The 17794-nt window shown below is 38.9% G+C and overlaps 1 protein-coding gene across 4 annotated transcripts in view; it reads left to right on the top strand.

Annotated features, from left to right (window-relative positions):
* Positions 1 to 17794, top strand: part of ptprb (protein tyrosine phosphatase receptor type b) — a 50776-nt gene that overhangs the window by 29909 nt on the left and 3073 nt on the right. For 2 of the 4 annotated variants that reach the window (XM_016483813.1, XM_016482301.1), the window contains 16 exons: positions 4190 to 4453; positions 4920 to 5189; positions 5510 to 5773; positions 7787 to 8035; positions 8430 to 8699; positions 9934 to 10212; positions 11312 to 11461; positions 11585 to 11846; positions 12313 to 12419; positions 12593 to 12698; positions 12770 to 12850; positions 13082 to 13163; positions 15072 to 15162; positions 15396 to 15472; positions 16941 to 17075; positions 17163 to 17285. In XM_016483813.1, coding sequence (XP_016339299.1) covers positions 4190 to 4453; positions 4920 to 5189; positions 5510 to 5773; positions 7787 to 8035; positions 8430 to 8699; positions 9934 to 10212; positions 11312 to 11461; positions 11585 to 11846; positions 12313 to 12419; positions 12593 to 12698; positions 12770 to 12850; positions 13082 to 13163; positions 15072 to 15162; positions 15396 to 15472; positions 16941 to 17075; positions 17163 to 17285 — 2810 coding nt within the window. Of the gene's footprint in view, positions 1 to 4189; positions 4454 to 4919; positions 5190 to 5509; positions 5774 to 7786; positions 8036 to 8429; positions 8700 to 9933; positions 10213 to 11311; positions 11462 to 11584; positions 11847 to 12312; positions 12420 to 12592; positions 12699 to 12769; positions 12851 to 13081; positions 13164 to 15071; positions 15185 to 15395; positions 15473 to 16940; positions 17076 to 17162; positions 17286 to 17794 lie in introns of those variants that run through there. The other 2 variants (XM_016483062.1, XM_016484521.1) reach the window with 2 other exon arrangements.

Below are 17794 nucleotides of genomic sequence, written 5' to 3'. Positions count from 1 at the left end.
ATTGTGACCACAGTATGAGCACACAGTGAGTGCGCTGTGTGGTTACACTTTTAGCTCACTGTGACACACACATTGTCACCACACCATGAGAATCGTGTGAGCTCATGGTGACATCATTGTGAGATCAAATTGTTGACTGGGATGTATAGTCCAGTATTGAAGTGTTGGAGTTAAAGTGCAGTGTGTGGCATACCGTTTTGTGGGAGTATGCTGTAGGGTGCTGTAGGGTGTATTAGTTCTGTTGCCCATTCTGACCACCTGACTTCTGCCCGTCAGGAAGTCCAGGATCCAGCTGCACAGAGATCTGTTTAGTCCCAGATTCTGGAGCTTCTCAACGAGTGTGGCAGGCACTATGGTGTTAAATGCTGAGCTGTAGTCCACAAACAGCATTCTCACATAGGTGTTCTTATTTTCCAGGTGGAAGAGAGCAGTGTGTAGGGTGAAAGCAATAGCATCATCTGTAGAACCGTTGCTACGATATGCAAATTGTAGCGGATCCAGTGAGGCAGGCAGCACAGAGCAGATGTAGTCTCTGACGAGTCTCTCAAAACACTTGCTGAAGATGGGTGTAAGAGCAACGGGCCTCCAGTCATTCAAGCATGTGATTTTATTTTTCTTTGGTATGGGCACAATGGTGGATTTTTTGAAGCACGAGGGAACCACAGACAGAGAGAGGGAGAAGTTGAAAATGTCTGTGAAAACACCGGCTAGTTGGAATGCGCATGCTCGGAGCACACGGCCTGGGATGCCATCAGGACCCGCAGCCTTGCGGATATTCACCCGTCGGAATGATCGGGTTACATCCGCGACAGAGACGGAGAGTGCACTCACCTCTTCTGCAGCAGCCAATGTTCTGAGGATGCTGGGGCTCATGCCACACTTCCTCAGCCTTCTCAGGAAGAACAGGCGTTGATGTGCCTTCTTCAGCACTGCATTAGTGTGTGTAGACCATGTGAGATCCTCACTGATGTGAACGCCGAGGAACTTAAAGCTGTTTACCCGCTCCACAGGTGTCTTGTCGATGGTGATGGGTGTGTGTTCTCTGCTCTGTCTCCTGAAATCCACTACCAGCTCCTTGGTCTTGTCGATGTTGAGTGAGAGATGATTCTGCTGACACCATTTAGTCAGGGTGCTCACCTCCTCTCTGTAGGCCGTCTCATCGTTGTCGGTGATCAGGCCTATCACCGTTGTGTCGTCAGCGAATTTGACGATTACGTTGGAGCTGTGTGTGGCTGCACAGTCATGTGTGTACAGGGAGTACAGGAGTGGGCTGAGGACGCAGCCCTGAGGAGCACCAGTGTTGAGGGTCAGCGGGGATGAAGTATTGTTGCCCATTCTGACCACCTGACTTCTGCCCGTCAGGAAGTCCAGGATCCAGCTGCACAGAGATCTGTTTAGTCCCAGATTCTGGAGCTTCTCAACGAGTGTGGCAGGCACTATGGTGTTAAATGCTGAGCTGTAGTCCACAAACAGCATTCTCACATAGGTGTTCTTATTTTCCAGGTGGGAGAGAGCAGTGTGTAGGGTGAAAGCAATAGCATCGTCTGTAGAACGGTTGCTACGATATGCAAATTGTAGCGGATCCAGTGAGGCAGGCAGCAATGAGCAGATGTAGTCTCTGACGAGTCTCTCAAAACACTTGCTGAAGATGGGTGTAAGAGCAACGGGCCTCCAGTCATTCAAGCATGTGATTTTATTTTTCTTTGGTATGGGCACAATGGTGGATTTTTTGAAGCACGAGGGAACCACAGACAGAGAGAGGGAGAAGTTGAAAATGTCTGTGAAAACACCGGCTAGTTGGAATGCGCATGCTCGGAGCACACGGCCTGGGATGCCATCAGGACCCGCAGCCTTGCAAATATTCACCCGTCGGAAGGATCGGGTTACATCTGCGACAGAGACGGAGAGTGCACTAACATCTTCTGCAGCAGCCGCGGGAGCGCTCTCTGTGTGGGCGGTGTTGTGAGCCTCGAAACGAGCATAAAAGTTATTAAGCTCATCCGGTAGAGAGGCGGCAATGTTCACAGTAGCTGGTTTGTTCCCTTTAAAGTCTGTTATGTTATTGATGCCCTGCCACATGCTTCTTGCATTGTTGGTGTTGAATTGTTCTTCAACTTTGTTTTTATATTGTCTTTTTGCGGCTTTGATGGATTTCCTGACATCGTAACTGGCTTGTTTGCGATCGTCAGCGTGTCCGGATTTAAAAGCAGATGTCCGCGCTGACAAGGCTGCTCGAACATCGATATTAATCCACGGTTTTTGGTTGGGGTAGATGCGGATTGTTTTTGTCGGCACTACATCTTCTACGCACTTCCTGATGCAACATGTTACAGTATCTGAGTATGCCTCTATGTCGTCATCAGACGCTGCCCGGAACATGTCCCAGTCCACGTGATCAAAACAGTCCTGTAGTATAGCGTCTGATTGGTCCGACCATCATTGAATTGTCCTGAGGGCGGGTGCTTCCCGTTTCAGTTTCTGCCTATAAGCAGGCAGGAGCAGAGTGGAAGAGTGATCCGATTTGCCGAAAGGTGTGCGGGGGAGGGATTTGTAGGCGTCCCGGAAAGGAGAGTAGCAGTGGTCCAGTGCACGATCACCACGTGTGTTGATGGTGATGTGTTGAAAATATTTTGGAGTTATTGTTCTGAAGTTGGCTTTGTTAAAGTCCCCCGTAACAATAAACGCCGCATCTGGGTAAGCGGTTTCCTGCTCACTTATATTCCCATACAGTTCCTTGAGTGCCTGGTCTGTGTTGGCTTGAGGGGGAATGTAAACAGCTGTGATTATGATCGCTGTAAATTCCCTCGGTAGCCAGAATGGTCGACACAGAAGCATATGAAATTCCAGATCAGGGGAGCAGAAGGATTTAATAGAGTGTAGGTTCCTCTCATCACACCACGAGCGGTTGATAAAGAAACAAACGCCCCCACCTCTGCTTTTCCCTGTGAGCTCTTTTGTTCTGTCCGAGCGGTGCACGGAGAACCCCGTAAGCTCGATGGCTGAGTCTGGAACCTCTGCAGACATCCAGGTTTCTGTGAGGCAAATAATGCAGCAGTCCCTTGTTTCTCGTTGGTATGAGATGCGTGCCCGCAGTTCACAGAGTTTGTTGTCCAGTGACTGAACGTTAGCCAGCAAAATGGTTGGGAGAGGAGGTCGGAGGGGACGACGTCTGAGTCTGACAAGGACGCCGGCTCTCTTCCCCCTTTTCCGGCGGCGTTTCCTCGGTCGCGACCGTGCGGCCCAGACAAAGGGCTCTGATGCGGTGTTTGTAAACAAAGCGCCTGCATTCAAGAACTCAAAGTCCGGTTTGCGTTGCGCGACGTAGGAACCAATGTTTAAAAGCGTGTGTCTATCGTACACATAGTTATACTAACAACATACAACACTTAGAACAATAAAATAACAAGTAAAACAAATGAAAAACTGCAGAGTTTACTTAACGCTGCCATGCTCGGCGCCATCTTGAAACCATAGGGGGGAAAATAAATAAATAAAACATAAAATGGAAACTGCAATTGTCCTTTCTCCCCTATTGTAATGTATATCTAAGTGAAATGGCTTCTTGAATAAGAAATAACTATAATAGTGTTGCAAATAGTGCAGCAGAACAAGAGCTTGAACAATGAGTTGTGAAGCATGTTCCGAAAGAAAGAGCCTGATCTTGAAGCAGAAATCAACATTCTCTCACTTGAAGCAGAAATCATTATCACAATTAAAATTTATTGTGCAGCCTTATCTGAAAAGAACCAACACTGAACTGACTTGAGTAATAACAATATTATCTTTTAGAGACAATATATACCATTAAATATATATAGTTTTCAAAGAAATATATATATATATTTTTTTTTTTTTTTACTTTGGAGCAAAATGTCGAGCAAAAAACAACCTGGGCATATTTTTTTAAATTCCTCTTTAAATATAATTTTTATAATGAAGCTAACTATTTTAGCATTGCATCAAGCAGTGGTTTATGAGGTACAATATTATTTAAAAAAAATAAATAATTCAATCACTTTGATTTTGAATTTGATCAATTTTAACAGATTTAACACTGTTGTATGTAACATTGAATTAGATGTTGAACTTGACAGGATTTGAATCCAAATGTATCTTTATATTATTATCATCACAGTTTGATTATATCCTTTGTGTAACAGCTGTGTCTTTTTCCCATTTTGCCACCCAGTACCCAGTCAGGTTCAGGATCTCCGTCTTGGCGCTGGCACCGCAGACAGCAGTCTCAGCGCCTCTTGGTCCTCTGGTGATGGAGACTTGGACTTTTACTCAGTGTATCTGTTTCATGGGACACATGTCCAGGACATCAGACATGTTCCTAAACACATTACACAGACAGAATTTCACAACCTGGTACCTGGTCAACTGTACCCTGTTACTGTGCAGTCGGTCAGTGGAATGCAGACAAACAACAGTACAACTAGTGGCAGAACAGGTATGAAATACACATATTATCTGTAATTTACATGTCAGAACTACATTTTCTAATGGAAATATGATACTTCATGAATTTGAGTTCCTCTGAAACCCTCCACCTTCCCCAGCTCTAACTGTATAGATCTGCTACTGGTTATTTTATATGCTATTTGTGCAGCAGCAATATGTCTTAAATACTCACAGCACTGTATCACCGTATGCATTGGCAATAACAAGTTCCTGTACTTGCTTGCAGCAGCAGCAATAATCTACAACTACAGCAATAACCAACAGCAGCAGCAATTCAGCAGCAGCAGCATAGCAGATCTATTCCGCCAAGACCAAATACAATAACATCGTCATATCCATTACCATGCTAAAATTTTCAGCGAATTGTCATGATAGAAATACAATAATATTGTCTCAGGAAGACGAGAAGAGCTTGAAAAAAACTACAGTCTAATGTGTGCTTGTGTGTGTTTCAGATCCCTCCACAGTCACCAACCTACGGGTAGATAATGAACTCAGCACACACAATCTGTTAGTGAGCTGGACGGCAGCTGTGGGTGTTTATAATGGTTACAGTCTACAGTTACTAGATGAGAGCGAAAGAGTGATCGCCAGCGTTTCCATGCCCGCTACTAACAACCACCACTTGTTTAAAAATTTAACTCCAGGAAGGTGGTACAAAGCACATGTTCAGACACTTAGTGGCACTGCCACAAGCAAGGACATCACTGCTGAGGGACAAACACGTAAGACACACTTCTTGCAGTATGTTTTTCACTGTGTATTCACCACACAATTGAGTTTGCAATCTCACATGATCAAAAAATATTGAGCAAAAGAACACTTTATGGTATTTTTATTTTATCTAAATTATAACGGACCTTACTGTCTAGCATTAAGAGTACTTTGAGCTCTATTTAACACATTTTACTTCAAATAGATCAATTCTGCAGAATTCCACAGATTTTACAACCAAGTTATCAAGGAAAAACAAAGATTTCAAGTCTTTTCTAGAATGACTTAATGGCAAGACAGTTTACAAGACTTGTTCACCTAATCTCCTCAGGTCCAGCAGCAGTGACCGGGCTACACATATGCTCCAACACCAGCACTGAACTTTCATTCTGCTGGACTGCACCGGAGGGCCGGGTGGACGATTTTGATCTGTATCTGTACGATCAGTTTGAGACAATACAGTCCCACAGGACACTGGGAAAAGATGCTCTGGGCTGGTCCTTCATGTACCTGCTGCCAGGGACACTGTATAAGATGATGATCACCAGCAGGAGAGGGAAACTGAGTAGTCAGTTGTCTATATGGGCGCGTACAGGTGATTACTGAAGTAGAGGTCTGCATCCGCGGGACCCGACCAGATTTTTTGCGCCTCAGAATTAAATTCCAGAATAAAACGCGGTAGCGGTCGGTAACTCTGGTGTAATTTGAACGGGAGCGGGCGGTCTAACAATATCCCGTTCCCGATGTCCATTCAGAACAGCATATCTGTACTTTATTCTTATTGGTATGCACTCGGACTGTTATGCACGCACTGCACGCATGGTTTCTGTGCCACGCGTTTTATTTGCGGGGTCTGTGTGCAGCATGTGCATAACTATGCTCAGAGCAGGCTGTACCGGTGGTAAATATACGGCCCTCAGACAGAACAGGCAGGTTGTCGATGAGTGACCGAGCAGAACAAGGATGGAGCAAAGTGTGGATGCGCATTGTCCTTGAACCGTTCAACTCGGTTTTGTTCATATTTTGCTTAGCCTATAATTTTAAATGACAGATGTCATATTTATTTATTTTTCTCTGCGACACATTTCCTACTGTGTTAACAGAAAAATGTCAAACGAATTTAGTATTTTGACAAGACGGATAAAAATAGAAAAAAATCAATTTAAATGTGAGATTCTGGAAACGAGATTTATATTTAGCGGGAACGGTCAGGTCGGGAAGAAAATTATTCTAAACGGACAGCGGGTGAACAAAGAGTGAATAAAGCGGGAGTGGCCAGCTATCCAGTGCGTTGTATAACCTTGCGGGAGCTAAAAAAAAAACAAAAAAAAAATAGTCCCGCGCAGACCTCTATACTGAAGCTCTATTCCGTATGTAATATTTCCTAGTTAAAATGCTTCACAACAATTACCTGCTCTCCCCAAATATATTGCATCACTCATCAGAAACTTTCTTTGTTAAAGGGGTCATATGATGTTGCTAAAAAGAGCATTATTTTGTGTATTTGGTGTAATGAAATGTGTTTATGCGGTTTAAGGTTCAAAAAACACATTATTTTCCACATACTGTACATTATTGTTTCTCCTCTATGCCCCGCCTTTCTGAAACGCGTCGATTTTTACAAAGCTCATTGGTCTGAAAAGCGAGGTGTGCTCTGATTGGCCAGCTATCCAGTGCGTTGTGATTGGCCGAATACCTCAAGCATGTGACAGAAATGTTACGCCCATACTATACTGTGATGCTGTGCCCTTTGTAGTCTACTCTACCAGGATCAGGAAACAGTCCTCCATAAAATGTGCTAGAGTGGCCAGAGGACTAGAGTGAGTGGAGGCCGTTGGGCTTGAGAACTGCGCGGCAGAGAAAGGAAACATTGAAATCGCATCATATGACCCCTTTAAGAATCATTACTTGCCCCTGGATTAGATTTTTAGGAGCATTTTGACCTTTATGATGACCTTTTTGTTTAAAGTTTCCTATTAGTTAAACCCATGTAAGTATATATCAAAGACATTACTGTAAAAAATAACTACAAAAACTAAAATTAGAAGTAAAATATATTTAACTGAAGTAAAACATAATACTAATGGGAGTTTGCAAAAGAATGAAAAATAAACTGTAAACGTGTGCTAAAATATGTGAGAAATAACATAGTTTTCGTATTTTCAATCAATGCTGGGTGGTCTGAGTTAATTAATGAATTAATTAATTCTCCCAAACCCGTTTTTCAGTATTCAGTACAATTAAACAATAAATAGCTGTCTGATTTACATAAAATATCCAGCCACTCAGAGGTTCTCATTTTCCAAAGGTACAAACAAACTAAAAACTATCTATGAACAATCCAAACTAATTAAATCTAAATTCAAAATACACAACAACATACATTTCTAAAGCTACCAAATATATATACAAAATCTAAATCAAATATATATAAACAGTAAAGTTCTGTTGCATTTTTCTCAATTTATTTAAAATTTAGCCCTGGCCATCTAATTTCAGGTTATTTCTGACTTTACTCTTTCTGATTTCTTTAATAATAATAATTAAAAAAAACATTCTATGAATATTTTTGTTTGGACGTTTAAAAAAGTCTTGTTTGTTTTTACAGCTCCTGCCTCTGTCATAAACCCCCATGTTGAGAATCAGGGTCAAATGGACAGTCTTCTTCTGAACTGGATGCGTGGTCCTGGGGGACTTACTGGATATTCAGTCACTGTGGATGGCTTTGAACAGCGGTTGGGTCCAGAGAGCACGCAGGTCATCTTTCACGGGCTGGTGGCTGGTAGGCTGTATTCTGCTACACTTCAGAGCTGGAGTGAAGATCTGACCAACACTACGACTGCAATAGGGCGTACAGGTCAGTGCTGCTGCAAATCATACAGCCCTAAAGATATGTTTTACATTATAACTGATCTGCCATAGTGATGGGCCAGTTTCATTAGATTTAAAATATTGCTATATTTGAAACAGTATGCAGTATGCCTGTGCTCTCAGCTTCTGTTCAGTGATTAATTTTATGTGAATAAATTTGGATCTTTTGTCATTTAAAGCATCATACACCTTGAGAAGACTTGAAATATAGTGCCCAAGTCAAATTACTTACATTTTTATGATGCTGTTATACTGATTTGAGCTCAGCAGTAATTACCTTCCATCAAATGGAAAAGAGCAGCTTGGACATTTTACTAAAGCCAAAGCGCAACCAATGCACTACAGTTCTTAAAGCTACATTACTCGTTATATCACCACAGTTCCTGCACCGCCATCATCAGTGTCTGTCAGCAGCTCTTCTGGCTCAGTGGAGATAAAGTGGCATGTTCCAGATACAGGAGACTATGATGATTTTGAAGTGACATGGTTTCCTCAGGAGACACTTAATGTTTCTGGACGTCATCCCACTCGGCGTATACTGGAAGGACTTTATCCAGGGCGGCTCTATAATATCAGCCTTCGGACTGTCAGTGGGACGACATACGGCCCTGTGACCTACAGTAGTCCTGTTTACCACACCATCAGAACCCGTGAGTACAGTCACTTTACATGAATCCTACAGTATTTACATGAATCTTAAAGTAAAATCTTAAAGTATTGAAGTATGTGATTAACTTGATGAAAAAAATCACTTAAAGGGATCGTTCACCCAAAAATGAAAAAAATTCTGTCATTAATTACTCACCCTCATGTCGTTCCAGACAAATTGTTGAATAAAGTCGTTATTTTTGTTTTCTTTGCACACAAAAAGTATTCTCGTAGCTTCGTAAAATTACGGTTGAACCACTGACGTCACATGGATTATTTTACCGATGTCCTTGCTTCGTTTCTGGACCTTGACCATGGTAGTTCCCTTGCTGTCTATGGAGGGTCAGAGAGCTCTCAGAATTCATCAAAAATATCTTAATTTGTGTTCTGAAGATGAACGGAGGTCTGACAGGTTTGGAACATGAGGGTGAGTAATTAATGACAGAATTTTCATTTTTGGGTGAACTATCCCTTTAAGAAAAAAAGTCTGTATTTGTTTGAATTATCTGTATTATGAAGACTCACTCACTTGAAAACACTCACTGGTCACCACCTGCTGGTGTAATGATGTACCCAACAAAAAAAGAGTAACCGAAAGAAGCAGAGAATGAATCTGAATGAGTGTTTTTGCTGAAGAGAATCAAAAGTGTCAAATCACTGGGATGAATCAATCCCATCCCAGTTCTACTGGAATGTGTAGTAGTTTGGTAACTAAGGTAATGAACACAGTTTATTCCTAGGTACTGAAAAATGATTCTTTACGGGATTGACTTCCACCCATAGTCTATGGGAGGTTTGAGTGTTGATAGGTATAAAATTGGGACCAATTTTAGCTACATTTTTGCATGAATTGAAAGTATTCTATCCTGGGTTTTGAAGAACACTATCTGTTTCTGCTTTCTTATTCAGTTCGTAATGAAGAAAATTACACAAATGTCTATGTGAGCTCTGGATTGTGGTTTTAGATACACAAACATGACAAGCAAATAACTTTTACCAAAGCGACTTACAAGCAATTCGTCAATGAGCACTGGTTTAAGCATGTGGGGTGATTAAAGGCTGGCGGAAGAGGTGTGTCTTTAGGTGCTTTTTGAAAGATGTGATGTTCTCAGCAGTTCAGATGGAGGTTGTAATCTCATTCCACCAGGGAGGAGCAGAGAGGGTGAAGGTATTGGAGAATGACTTTGGGAATATTTGCTCACAAAAGTGTTCATAACAGAATCCTTTTCTCTATAGCTCCACATTCAACTCAAAGCATCCACTGTTTCCCCCTGAGCTCCACCTCTGTCTCCTGCTCCTGGGCACCCCCAGAGTCCAATTTCGACTCTTATGTTGTGGAATGCCGCAAACAAGGGTCCAGGATGCCGGTGTACACATACACTCTTGAACACTATGCTCTCTCGCAGCATTTTGACAGGCTGGAACCCTTTAGAAACTACACCATCTACATCACAGTGATGTCTGGAGACAAGCAGAGTCCAACCACAAAAACCAGCGTTATCACTATGATCGACAGTAAGTGACAGTATAACATTCTCCATGAAATCACCAACGCTCACTAAAACAATTAATGACTTCTAGTCACTCTGTTGCTCTACATAACTGCATAATGTGATCTCAACATGGCAGCCATTATAAGGGGTGACCCACTCCATGTAAAAAAAATAAATAAATAAAAAAAAAAAATAAAATATTTTGGTAACTGTCACGGTTTTGCTACTGTGAGGTGACGAAGGATATCCAGAACAATAATAGTCTTTAATGAAACCAAAATCACAGGGAACACACACGTAGCACACGGAGTAGACGTTTAACACTGGACACAGGACACAGAAAAACACAGGGCTTAAATACCGGGAACTAAACGAGGAACACGTGACATCAATGAACATAATAAACAAGGGAGAAACTGGGTAATGGGGAGCAAGACACAGGAACACAGGGCTGACAGTAACACTTTAGTATAGAGACCAATTCTCACTATTAACTAGTTGCTTATTAGCATGCCTATTATTAACATATAGGCTGTTTATTAGTACTTATAAAGCACATATTCTGCATGACCATGTTCTACATCCCCAATTCTACCAAATACCTAAACTTAACAACTACCTTACTAACTATTAATAAGCAGCAAATTAGTCATAGTTAATGGTTTGTTAATAGCAAGTGTGACATAGCTTTTTCTAGATTACAAACTTTTTGGGGAAAAAAAAGAAAGAATTGCATGTAAATATGCTATACAAATTTTGAACAGATTTTTCCATCAATCGAAGACTAAATCATGTTTGATATTTTGAGCCAATTTTAGAATGCATATTGTTTTCATCTGTCATGCATCTCCTAGCAACATTTCTTTTTGAGTTTGTTGCTTTTGTAACCATTTAAAAAGTCTAGTACTGTGTGATCTTCAGTCATTTAGTGTGTGATGCCTAGTTTTTCTCTTTAACCATTTACAAAGTCAGCAGGTGTATGATGCCAAGTGTTTTAAAAATCTGTTCCATATTTGAGAGTTGTGAAGTGTATTCCAGCTTTTAACTGACTAATTATATAAACAATACTTCTAATATATAATTTAGATATACCCTACTCTCAAGAGATATTTGTTTTTCAGGGCCCCCTGTCCCACCGGTGACAGTACGGGTCAGTGAGCAGTCCACAGTCATCACCCATTTCACCATTCTGTTTAAGTTCAACTGCAGCTGGTTCAGTGATGCTAATGGGGCTATTCGTTTCTTCACAGTAATCGTCACTGTGTCAAATGGTACCAGTCATTGTAATTTCAGTTTCTTTACCTGAGTTAGAATTTATGGCAATATTATCACCGTTTGTCTCTTAAGATGCTTCTCTAAGAACTGAATCCTGTCTCGTTTCATTTTATTTACAGATGTTGTTAATGTCCTGCCAGAGCAAAGGCATCCTTTGCCATCTTATCTGGACTACAGACAAAACCACTCCATCAAAGCATACCAGACCGGCTACTTTCACAGCCTGTGTGCCGAGGGATCTGATAGCAAGATCCGTGTTTTTGAGATAAACCTTGGAGGAGGAATGAAACGTTTGGGGGGAGCTTGCAAATGGGATCCAGAATCTATCCAGCATGGAACGCATTTCTGTGACGGGCCGCTCAGACCCAGAACATCATATCGGTACTATTGAATAGCTTTATGTAATATTTGTTGTAGTATCTTACCTTACATTAAAGTTTGTAGTGTTCATCCATCTCAGTGTCAGTGCGTTTTAGTATAAAGTTGCCTTTGTATTAAAAACTGACAATAAGCATTTAAATTGAACATTGAATATCATACCAAAAAGTCATTATTTATTCACTCTCATTATTAGTATTCAATACCTGTAATGACGTTCATTCTTTTGTGGAACATCAGAAATCTGGAGATGTTTGGCATAATGTTCATGGTGCTCTTTTTCGTACAGTGAAAAAGAATGTTGATGGGTCCTCTCAAGCTCTAAAAATGACCCAAACGTGATTACATTAAAATATTATATATGATATGAACATGAGAAAATGGAAGAATTTATATTTTTACCTGAAATAATTGTTTCAACTCAGGTTTAAGATGTGTAATTCTGAATATTCACACTTTACTGTCTCAGATTAAGTGTTCGTGCCTTCACTCAGCTGTTTGATGAAGAGAACAGAGAATGTGTGCATCCCCTTTACACCGACACATACCTTTCCCTCCCATTAACGACTCAATCAGGTAAAACACTGTTGTTTTTTAGTGTGAAGAATCAATAGGACAGTTGAGTTTACGGTTGTTGGGATGAGAACATGACACATTTAGTTCCCCATGTGTACTACCACTGTACCATGGCTCAAACCTATTTTTTTGTATTAAATAGTGTAATTTTTCTCACTGTTTTTGTCATTCAGCGCCACGAAATGGACTCACGGGAGGAATCACAGCTGCTACGTTTCTAGTCGCCATGGTGCTCGCTGTGACCGCCTTACTCATTTACAGAAAGAGGGCTCACAAAATGTGAGTACATACAAATTTTTTAACACAGTGTTTGTTACTGTGCTGATCTTTATTTGTATGTGTTCTTCAAGAGCCGTGAAGGAAAGTCCTGTAATGAAAATGTGCATGTGGAAGGCGCTGCCTACCTCACAGATGTGCTCAGGCATAAGGAGGTACCACAACACTTCATTTCTCTTTATACTGATGATTCATTTCTCTTTATACTGATGACAGAGGAAAATAAATAATATTAATATTTATAAACCATATTTTGTAAAGTACAGACTGAGTCTAAAGTCCTCAAAAACATGCTTGTTCATTAATGATTTAATGTAACATTTATTTGAACCATTTATTATTATAAGCATTGATGTTATTGATTTAGAATTTCTGTTATGTACTAGCCCAGTCCAAGCAGTCCACTTTGAGTCTCATCTTGCTAAACTTCAAGCTGATTGCAGTTACCTTCTTTCTGAAGAGTTTGAGGTAATGCACTGCATATCAACACATTTATTATTTGGGATAAACCCCTTGAGATGCATCTTCTTGTTTTCAAGGGGGTCCTATTACACAAAAATTAGAAAACATAACACCAAAAAAGCAAATGATCACAACAATAAAAACATCAAAACAACACACCCTACTACAATATTAACACATGAAATATTTATAATTGTATTGATATTATTTATATTTACCTAGCACATATAAACAGATATATCTTCTAAAGCAATTACAAGTAGTTTCAAAACAAGAAAACAAACAATTTCTGAACATATATAATGAAGTCAAAGATTGTACATTTAAAGGTAGATTATTCCAATCTGCAGGAGCCTTATACCTAAATGTCTTTTTCCCAAACTTTCTTAACTTAAAAAAAAAAAAAAAGTAATTTGCACAGTGTCTTAATTGATATATAGAAGAATATAATATCAAATATTGACGCAAATAATTAGGATAGTTAAAATTTATACATATGAAGATAAATTGCAACCAGTGAATTGCAACCAGATAAATTGCAACCAGTAAATCATACATAATGCAATGGTGTGTATCATATGAACACCCAATAACAAATCTACACAATTTATTATAATCTGTAGTAAGAGGCAGAAGATTAGTTTTAGTTGTATTCTGATAAACTACATCAGCATAGTAAAAAAAAACAGTAATATAATTTGTAAAGCAAGTTTTTTTTTCGAACATTAAAAGAAAAACAATTTTTTTTATCGATACAGTACACTGGTTCCAAAATTAATCTTACGAAATATATAGTCAATGTTAGGTTTAAAAGGAAGTTTTGGATTCAGCCATGAGCCCAGATATTTAATTTGATCCACTCTGTGCAACTATGTACCATCATTACACATTATTTTTAGATTATTAGATTTTGATTTAAATATACACTTTGTAACAAAGACCATGGTATGAGATTTACCTTTGTTAAGTAGTAAATTATTAGAATGGAGCCATTCTTGTAAAGCTTTAAAATCTGATTGAAGCATATTTTGAATTTGAGTTAAATGAGGATTTGAAATATAAATGACAATTTCATCTGCATACAGATGAACAGAACAATACGAAAGAACTAAGGGAAGATCATTCATAAAAATAGAAAAAAGAAGAGGACCCAATATTGAGCCCTGTGGTACCCCTCTTTCTTGAATAAATAAATCAGAGTGTTTCTCTTGGATAACCACACATTGTTTTCTGTTACGTAAATAAGAATTAAACCACAATAAAGAATTTTGAGAAAAACCAACATACAACTTATCTAATAACAGGTAATGATCAACTAGATCAAAGGCCTTCTTAAGATCGATAAAAATAGCCCCTGTAAGGTCACCACTATCTAATGCTGAATATACATCATTAGTCAGCTTTAGAAGAGCACTAGTTGTCGAATAATCCAGATTGAAACGGTGATAGAATATTATTATTTTCAAGATACTTTGATACCTGATTATAAATCAACTTTTCAAATAGTTTGGCAATAACACAAATTATCAATATTGGTCTATAATTTTGTGGATCAATAATATCACCTCCTTTATGAATTGGAGTAATACGGGAGTACATCCAAACAGCTGGTAGCTCACTAGACTATAATGACATATTAAAGAGATCAGCCAGTGGGTACATGAGAATATGAGAGGCAAGACTGATATATCTAGGCTCAATATAACGAAAGCATATAACGAAAATGAAACACTAAATATCTAAGTCTATCAAAGCAGCGATTGAACAATAGTCATTCCATGGAATGTTCCACTTTACGTTTCATCATTCCACTTTGCTCTAATCTAAATAGACTATTTATCAGCAAACAAGCTGAACTTTATAATTTGAATGCATTACTGATTATTGCCTCAACCTTTACCCAATGCTGAAAAGGGCCTAAAAGACGTGGGACGGACCCAAACTCAGAATGCTGCACGTCTACTTGGCAACCGAAGCAAAAATCGCTACAACAATATACTGCCCTGTAAGTAGAGACAAATGATATTGTAAGTAAAATACAAGTATTATACATTTACATCTCAAAAGTATATTTACTTGATATAATGTGCCATGATATAATTATTTTCACATCAATATGGTATCAGCATTCAAACTGATTATACCAGTGTAGTTACAGTATAGTTGCTATGGGGTCATTTTCACGCTGCAATTGCCCATAATGCAATGCAGCTTGATTCTAAAATGTTTTAACTACAGACGACTCAACGCGGGTAAGACTGTCTTGCTTGGAGGATGACCCCTATTCAGACTACATCAATGCCAACTACATACCTGTAAGTTGAACATATGTTCTTCATTTGATTGTTCATTGGCTAAAAACTGGGTGGAATTGTGGGTTGTGTGGTGTAAAAGTTAAAAATGGAGGTTCATGGAGGTTGTGGAATTTATACTGACACCTGAGCGCAGCTTCATACAAATACAAGTGTCTTGGTTGCTGATCATAGAAATATATTTAAGATTTAAGATATTCAATGACAGGGATGTCACTAGTCACTAAACCCACCTAAAATATTCAAATATATTAAAACATTAGTCAATATATTTTATCTGTCATTTTTTTCGTAGATCAATCCATCATATCTTAAACTTCAGAACTAGGACCTATGGGAGGCTGCTGAGTTCTCTATTCTACATATTTAGATTATTTAGTTTTACCCCATTGATACTGTTTAATATTTTCAATGTGTCTAAATCTATTTTGAGCAGCAATTAAGAAAAAGAGTAAAACCGACCCCCAAAAAGAGGCTTATGTCTAGTGATGTCCCTGCTGTCGCCCATGATTAATTTACTGTATTGCATGACTGAGGGTGTCTGATAATAGTGAGGTTACTAAGGAGTAGTAGTACTCATCACTCATCTAGCCATGTGATCTCAATTCATTACTTTTGGTGTGAATCTTACCCTCATGTTGTTTCAAATCTGTCTGATGTTTTTTCTTCAGTGGAACACTAAAGATATTATGAACAATCTTTCTTTTTTCTTTTTCTTTTTTTTGACCACAGAGTGAAAATAAGTGAGGTCCAAAACAACAGTGGACCCCACTGGTTTTTATTGGGAAACAAAACAAAACAAAAAAATCATTATATTACCACATGTTGTAATATAACATTCCTTAAAGTTGTTACAAACAGCAAGTGACAATTGATTCCATTTCTACAGCAATGACGTGAAGAAAAGTAATCTCAGGTTTATTCTGTGAAAACTTAAGGTCACACAGAAGTAAACAAAGGTATATGTTTGTAGTGTAATTTACAACCGCTTTGAATGCGGCTCAACCAATCAGAATCAAGGACCGGAACTATCCGTTTTACAAGTTTCCTTTTTCACAGTTATATAAGCTTGGGGCTTATTGCTTTAGTTTAACCCTGTTACTCAATATGTAATAGATTTGTGTGTGTGTTTATTTTATTTTAGTGTTTACTTAAAACTTAACTGCCCACATCAAGGCTTTACACTGTATTCAGATGTCAAATTTTGGTGACAGGGCTTAATAACTGCAAAACCTACAAAATAATTAGAAAATGTCAAATAAAACGGATCGTGTAATATTTAGTTTGTCCTCCTGAGGTTGTCAGTCAACATTTACAGTATGGTCAAGCAACTCCTTTACTGACAGTTTATTACCAAATTCATTATAAATGAAATATTTGTACCCTGTTCATGGACACCACACAAGCCTCAGAGCAGTCAATGGTCCTTTTTGTCCTCAGACTCAAAAGTATTTCTGTGTCTGTTTAACAGGGAAACAATTTCAGATGGGTGTATATTGCCACACAAGGGCCTCTCCCAGGTACCAAGGATGATTTCTGGCCCATGGTGTGGGAACAAAAAGTGCACAGCCTTGTAATGGTGACCCAGTGTGTGGAGAGGGGCATGGTGAGTGTGAGGCTTCTGGTGCTGTTTTGCTGGTGATGTGCGCTGGTCTCATGTCATATTTTTGTGGATATTATGTGTATGATTCAGGTGAAGTGTGATCGATACTGGCCAACTGACAGTGAGCCTTTGTATTATGGTGATGTTGTTGTGCAACTGCAATCTGAGAAGATCCTCCAAGAGTGGACCATTCGGGACTTCAAGATATCATGTGTAAGTGTCAAATAAATAGATATATTGATAGGAAATACAAATATTTAATACTTAAAGGTTAACTTTAAAGGTATTTATTACTATAAGCTAAATTATTTATTTCTTAAAGGTATCTATTTTTAATGGTAAATTGTAAAAATATGTTGGGTCATATTTTACTCCATAATGACTGTTTGCTTCATTTTCATGCAAAATTTGTATTTTTTGTTCCTTTGCTTCTCTTTTTGGGGTAAAATATGACCTGGACATTTCTTTGCAAGATTCAGCAGTTTGGGAAACCTGTTTTGAAACGTATTTTTGCAACTTTGTAATTTAGTGGTACAGTGGAACTTGGACCACAAAACCAGTCATAAGGGTCAGATTTATACATCATCTGAAATAAGCTTTCCATTGATGTATGTTTTTTTTAGGGTAGGACAATATTTGGCTGAGATAAAAACTATTTGAATATCTGGAATCTGAGGGTGCAAAAAAATCTAAATATTGAGAAAATCACCTTTAAAGTTGTC

Source organism: Sinocyclocheilus anshuiensis, unplaced genomic scaffold, assembly GCF_001515605.1.
Source record: "Sinocyclocheilus anshuiensis isolate Anshui unplaced genomic scaffold, SAMN03320099.WGS_v1.1 scaffold73, whole genome shotgun sequence".
NCBI classification, from domain to species: domain Eukaryota; kingdom Metazoa; phylum Chordata; class Actinopteri; order Cypriniformes; family Cyprinidae; genus Sinocyclocheilus; species Sinocyclocheilus anshuiensis.
Note: the sequence above shows the minus strand (reverse complement) of the source record. Positions and strands in the feature narration are given on the sequence as shown.